Genomic DNA, 5203 nt, shown 5'->3' with positions numbered 1-5203 from the left:
GTGAAACCCGCGGAAAGGCTTTGTTCGAGTGGATTCCCGTCAGGACATTGGTGCAGGATCGCCCATGTACGGCCTTGCCGCTTTCAGCTCGTCCGGCATATATCCCAACAACATGGATTCAAGTGGAGCATCCTATCCATATGATGAAGGAAGTTACCTGGAAGTGATCATACGGATAGGAATCGGACTTTGGAATGCAGCGTGGAGCTGACTGGGACCTGCCCAGTTAGGCGATTTTTAGCGCTGGACGGGCAAATGCAACAATTGTTTTCTCCGGAGCAAGTACCATTCTCGGCGATTTTCCGGCTCTAGTCAGTCCACACTCCTGCCGTGAGTCTGCCTCGGCTAGAGTAAGACCGTGTTTACCGCTACTTCGATCGGAGCTGGTGGTTTTGGGCGGATTGGCGATTGGATTCACTCCAAGGCAGAGAAAGACCTGCAGGTGGCGTTTTTCTCGAGGGTTCCTGTTAAACGGAATGGATATTGTGACCCACATCTAGTTTTAATAGCAGGAAGTGCCTGGATGTTGTAATCTGGCAGATCCTGAAAGTTGCTATATAAGAAGATGTCCTCGAAGAAACTGTCCATCTTTGTCTTTTAACTTTTGACCAGATCCTATTATTTCCCTGTCTGCTTATATGGTGCGACTCCAAAATGAGTACCTTTCTTTTCTATAACCCAAATTCAAACCCTTCTCGTTACTCCCAAAAGGCGCGTTTCAGCAAACGGCAATCTGTCTTGCCCGCGACAGACTACTCTGCATCAAACACAGAGCTATATCCACAAATAAATCGCACGTCAGCTTCTTGCATTTACCCTGCCCAGTCCGGTATCTGCGATAACTATGATTTACAACCTGCGGACCCCGGTGTGTTAAACTAGAGTCTTAGCGATTTTAGGAAATTTGCTAATGTTGGATGCTACAGCCCGTACAACTACTTTTGAAAGCACCTGCCTGCCAAATCAAGATGATGGTACTTTCAGCGAACGTGATATAAGCGATGTTGAATCGCTGCGCAGCCTTTTTTTTGGGACTGAACCGGGTGCTAGTGTCAGCTTCCCGGAAGTTGGAGAAGTGACACCGTCTTCGTCTCCCAAAAATACACTGTCTGCCTCTTGTGGTGATGAATTAGTGCCTGTAAATGAAGATGCATGTATAACCCAACCCGATTCTTGCCCTGATAGACAGGGGCCTGTTTGCAATTCCGACCAGCTGCCAGAGGCCTTTGCATCAGCACCAGACTTGGCCACATACTGTTCAAATCTCTCCCCTTCACCGACACTGCGTGCACAGGATTTTGTTATCGCGGACGACCACGCTACCAGCCACCAGTCCGACCTAATTTGTCCCCTCGGAGCTGATGACCCAAAGAATCCCGCCGAATCAGTCGACCTTTGGGATAGTAGTATGCAGTGCACGATTTTGAACGTCGATGAGATGCAAGTGGACGCCGAAAATGAAGGAACTAGCAATAACCAATGCAGTGTTAGGCTTGCTCCAGATTTTTGTCAGCGCCCTGAAATCACCAGTCTGGAATTGACTGAAAAGTCAACCTCGAGTTCCCCTTGCTATTCAAATGAACTTGATAGTGCTGGTGAAAACGCCAATGGTTCTATACCTGATCCCGAAATCCGCCCCATCACCCTTGCGGAGGAGACTTGTCCTTTTGGTCCAGACAATACAACATCTCTACAGCTGCATATTGATAGGGAGACAGAAGATAGTGCCCCAATTATTGCAGAGGGCCGATCTGAGTCTAGTCAAGAGCCACCCACTGTCCATGCTGCAGCGTACTCTGGAATGGATGCGCAAGGACATGCGAGTGCGGAGCCAAGCACTCCTCGAGAGCCGATTGCCGACCCTCCTATAGTTCTCGCGGATACATCTTTCGCCTCTGATAAGCCAACACCGGCGCGGTCACCCTTACGAATCTCCTCCCATCAAGGTCGCCGGAAGAGATTTGCCGAATTCTCGCATGTCGAGATCCCAACCCGCCCTTTAGCAGAAGCGCACCGGCCTTCGGTTGAAGTTGCACCTACTTTTGATCAACCTGACAGGAGTTGCCACCCTCCGCTAACTAACGGGCCGTGGCGCTTGGATGGGACAATTTTATCGATCGACATTCGAGATGCAGAACAGATTCCTATATTTGTTGGGTATTCCGGTTTTCGTGTCCGTGATGGAAACCTTACACAATCTCTTACATTCTTCCAAGGACTTGCTGACGGCTCACCAATCGAGAAACCTGCGTGTATGGAAGGAAAACGAAGTCCTTCTTGTACGTCGGCTCGTGGGCCACTCTCATTTGAGCAAAAGCGACGCCTTGTGCAACTCAAAGAAGAAGGATATACTTGGGATGAAATTGTTCACGAGTTTCCTGGGAGAAAAAGGAACACCCTCCAGGCCATCTGTTCTGCAGCTTCTAAACGCTTGCGCAGTTCAGGCTCTATTCACAATCGGCGCACCAGAAGTTCACTATCAGTGCATAAGTCGTCCTTGAACGAGCGAAGTCTAAGAGAGGTAACAGGCAATGCCCGCCTCAAACATAAACGGACGAACCAGACAAAGAAGTCGCAGTATAATCTGCGGGCTAGGGGCAGCCAGTGAATGAATCTGTTGCTTTTACATGTCAACAACATAACTGCAAGTGTATCGATTGAAGATCGGCTGGGTCAGTGGGGTCGATAGTCTGTTTCCATGAAGCAGTTCGATGCAAATGTCTCAAAAGTCAATCAGATTAACAGAATATAGCAGTCTATTCCTTTTGGCCCAGACCCCATGAGCTTGAACATTAAGCTATTTGGTTCCTTTTTTCCAGCGAGACAGAATTGAACCACCGAGGTAGTACTATATGCTCGGTAGTCGTGTCGCCGAGAGCGTCATTACGGACAGCAGGTGTTATAGCCCTGGATGGATCCTGCTCTATATCGCCGTGCTTCCAGAGGACGAAACATACGTGAACTTTTACTCCCCCGTGATCCAAGAATTCGCCCACGATGTTCGGATATTGCCTTTAACTGGGAGGCCTGTCGCGCCCGTAATCACTTTTGGCTCGATTGAGTCTCATCTACAGTGATAACTTTGAAGTCGACATTTTTCTCAGCTCGAAATCCATGAGAAATTCCCAGTCAACAGAAGACTTTGAGGCACAGTGCGAAGTTGTTCTTGTTTGCTCTAGAGCGGAACCCTATATAAAGAAGAAAACAAAAAGCGGTATCGACACTGCAGGGTTGAACCTCGAGAAGGTCAACGTGCTTCAAATAAATGTATCGACAACCCGAAATATTGATTCACTTTGTTCTTGAAAGTCATGCAGTCGTCACAAATAGGAGAGCTAATCAATATCGCCGCATTCCTCAACCGAACTGGGGGCTGGGTCTTGGACATTTGGTTGAGGACGTCATGGCGCCTTTGCTGTTGATGCAGGGTGGCTAATTGGGTTTCAAGTCTCAGCATTTGTTTGCAACGACCATTGTTGCTGAGCTGCACCAGATCTTCTTCAGCTGCCTTTTGCTTCTTCTTTAAGGATGCAATTTGACTTTCATTCCTCTCGTCTTCTGCGTCCATCAGGTCGACCCCTATTTTCTCGAGCTGATTTCTCAGTGAAGACAGCTTCCGCCCATCCGCTGAAAACAGGAACAGCCTGCTATACTCGGCATCTACCGACTCAATTTTGGCTTCCAGGTTTGAATCAGGCTCCATATCGCGAGGGACGAAAGTATGACGATCGATAAGATACGCAATAAGCTGCTTTTCTGCATGACAGGCATGGTATTGTCCTGGGCGGGCTTGATCCGCGCAATCAGGAGTCAAATTATGACCCACGACGGCAGAGATATAGAAGACTTCATCGGTCCACTTCCTTCCATCTACTCGGAGAGACTGTACTGGATTGTGGGACCATCCGCTCATGGCACCAACGGATTGGAATCTTCCACCTCGGTCCAATCGTGCAACAGTTTTCCAAGAATTAGTCATGGGGTAACTCTCAATCGGGCCCTGTAGCACCAACGAGTCCTTGCTGGGGCTATGCGAATATGAGTAATACGCAGCCTGTTCGACAGATGGCGGGTTCCCGTATGTGATCTCTGATTTCCTGTCCTCGCCGCCGAGAACGCGCACAATGCTCTGGCGATCGATATCTCTCTTAAATGTGTCTTCCGGGTAAACTGGCATTCTGCTTGAAGACATGTCTCCCCCCGCCCGCTCGTACCTATTCCTTCGGTTCTTGAGAGTGGGTCGTGCAAGGTCGATGGCTTGTTGATTGTCGTTATCGCGCAGTTCTTTGTCTGCACCATTTTCTAGGAGTAGCTTCACATTCTCTAGTCTGCCCCAAAATACTGCTTCCATGAGAGGGCTCGTCCCATGGCAGTTTACTGCATTCACCTTGGCACCTCGTTCGAGTAGAAGTGCGACGATCGCAGAGCTTTCCTCCGCTGCTGCCATAATTAGAGTGCTGTTTCCGTTCGAGTCTCTGCCAGACAGAAAGATATGAGCTTCCTGTGAAGCGTCGAGATATTGCCGAATACTCCCTACCCGGCCGTTGACGCAGTCATCGATCGCAAATTTGATTTTCTTTTCCTCCCACGACTCATCACCATCCTTAAGGATGATTACTTCTATTTCCTGAGTGTCTCTCTCGATGCTTGGATCAGACTCGCCTCTGTCGGCGTTTTGATTGACCGTGACATTGGCCTTTGCAGCCAGTTCGTCGGCTAGCGAACCGACGTCATGACGACCGGTGTCTGATGGGACGCATATATTGACGAAGCGACAACTCTTCTTGTCAATCTCGTAGGCAACTTGGCCCTGATCATTGAACGGAAAACAGCAAAGGTAGTCTTCCGTGTTACCGCAGTGTGGGACTTGCGTCTTAGGCCCCTCCCAATTCCCCCCATGTCGGTGAATTCCTTCGCAATGCGGACAACGAACATAGAAAGAACATGCGTCCCACCAGAGGACGTCGGCTTCAGGGTAAATGCTCATTGTCCAGAAAATAAAGTTGTATGTAACTTGTCTGTTTCCTGTGAGATTCAAGGGGCGTCTCCCCTACAAGGAAAGGAAAGTATGTAAGACAGACAATGTCTATGAGGTCATAGAGGGTGAATTAGAGCAGATTAGAGTTCTTACTTATCTGGGTGCCAGATTACTCTCCAAGGTTGGTCCCTCGCTGGGGGAATTTCAATTTGCTTGGGCCAGTCA

General features: G+C 48.9%; 2 protein-coding genes across 2 annotated transcripts; one reads left to right on the top strand and one right to left on the bottom strand.

The window, feature by feature from the left end:
- Positions 1–654: 654 nt before the first annotated feature.
- ASPSYDRAFT_96117 (uncharacterized protein) lies at positions 655–2608 on the top strand (the record flags this gene model as incomplete). Its single annotated transcript, XM_040853213.1, has 2 exons — positions 655–868; positions 927–2608. 2 exons carry the CDS (start codon positions 655–657, stop codon positions 2606–2608), a joined length of 1896 nt encoding a protein of 631 aa, XP_040695650.1.
- A 639-nt stretch (positions 2609–3247) lies between these two features.
- ASPSYDRAFT_96116 (uncharacterized protein) lies at positions 3248–4987 on the bottom strand (the record flags this gene model as incomplete). Its single annotated transcript, XM_040853212.1, has 1 exon — positions 3248–4987. The coding sequence occupies one exon, from the start codon at positions 4985–4987 to the stop codon at positions 3248–3250; it is 1740 nt and encodes a 579-aa protein (XP_040695649.1).
- Between the last annotated feature and the right edge of the window lie 216 nt (positions 4988–5203).

This window comes from Aspergillus sydowii (genome assembly GCF_001890705.1).
Source record: "Aspergillus sydowii CBS 593.65 unplaced genomic scaffold ASPSYscaffold_63, whole genome shotgun sequence".
In the NCBI taxonomy this organism is placed as follows: Eukaryota; Fungi; Ascomycota; class Eurotiomycetes; order Eurotiales; family Aspergillaceae; genus Aspergillus; species Aspergillus sydowii.
The sequence above is the reverse complement of the archived record's forward strand: the minus strand, read 5'-3'. Positions and strand labels throughout refer to the sequence as shown.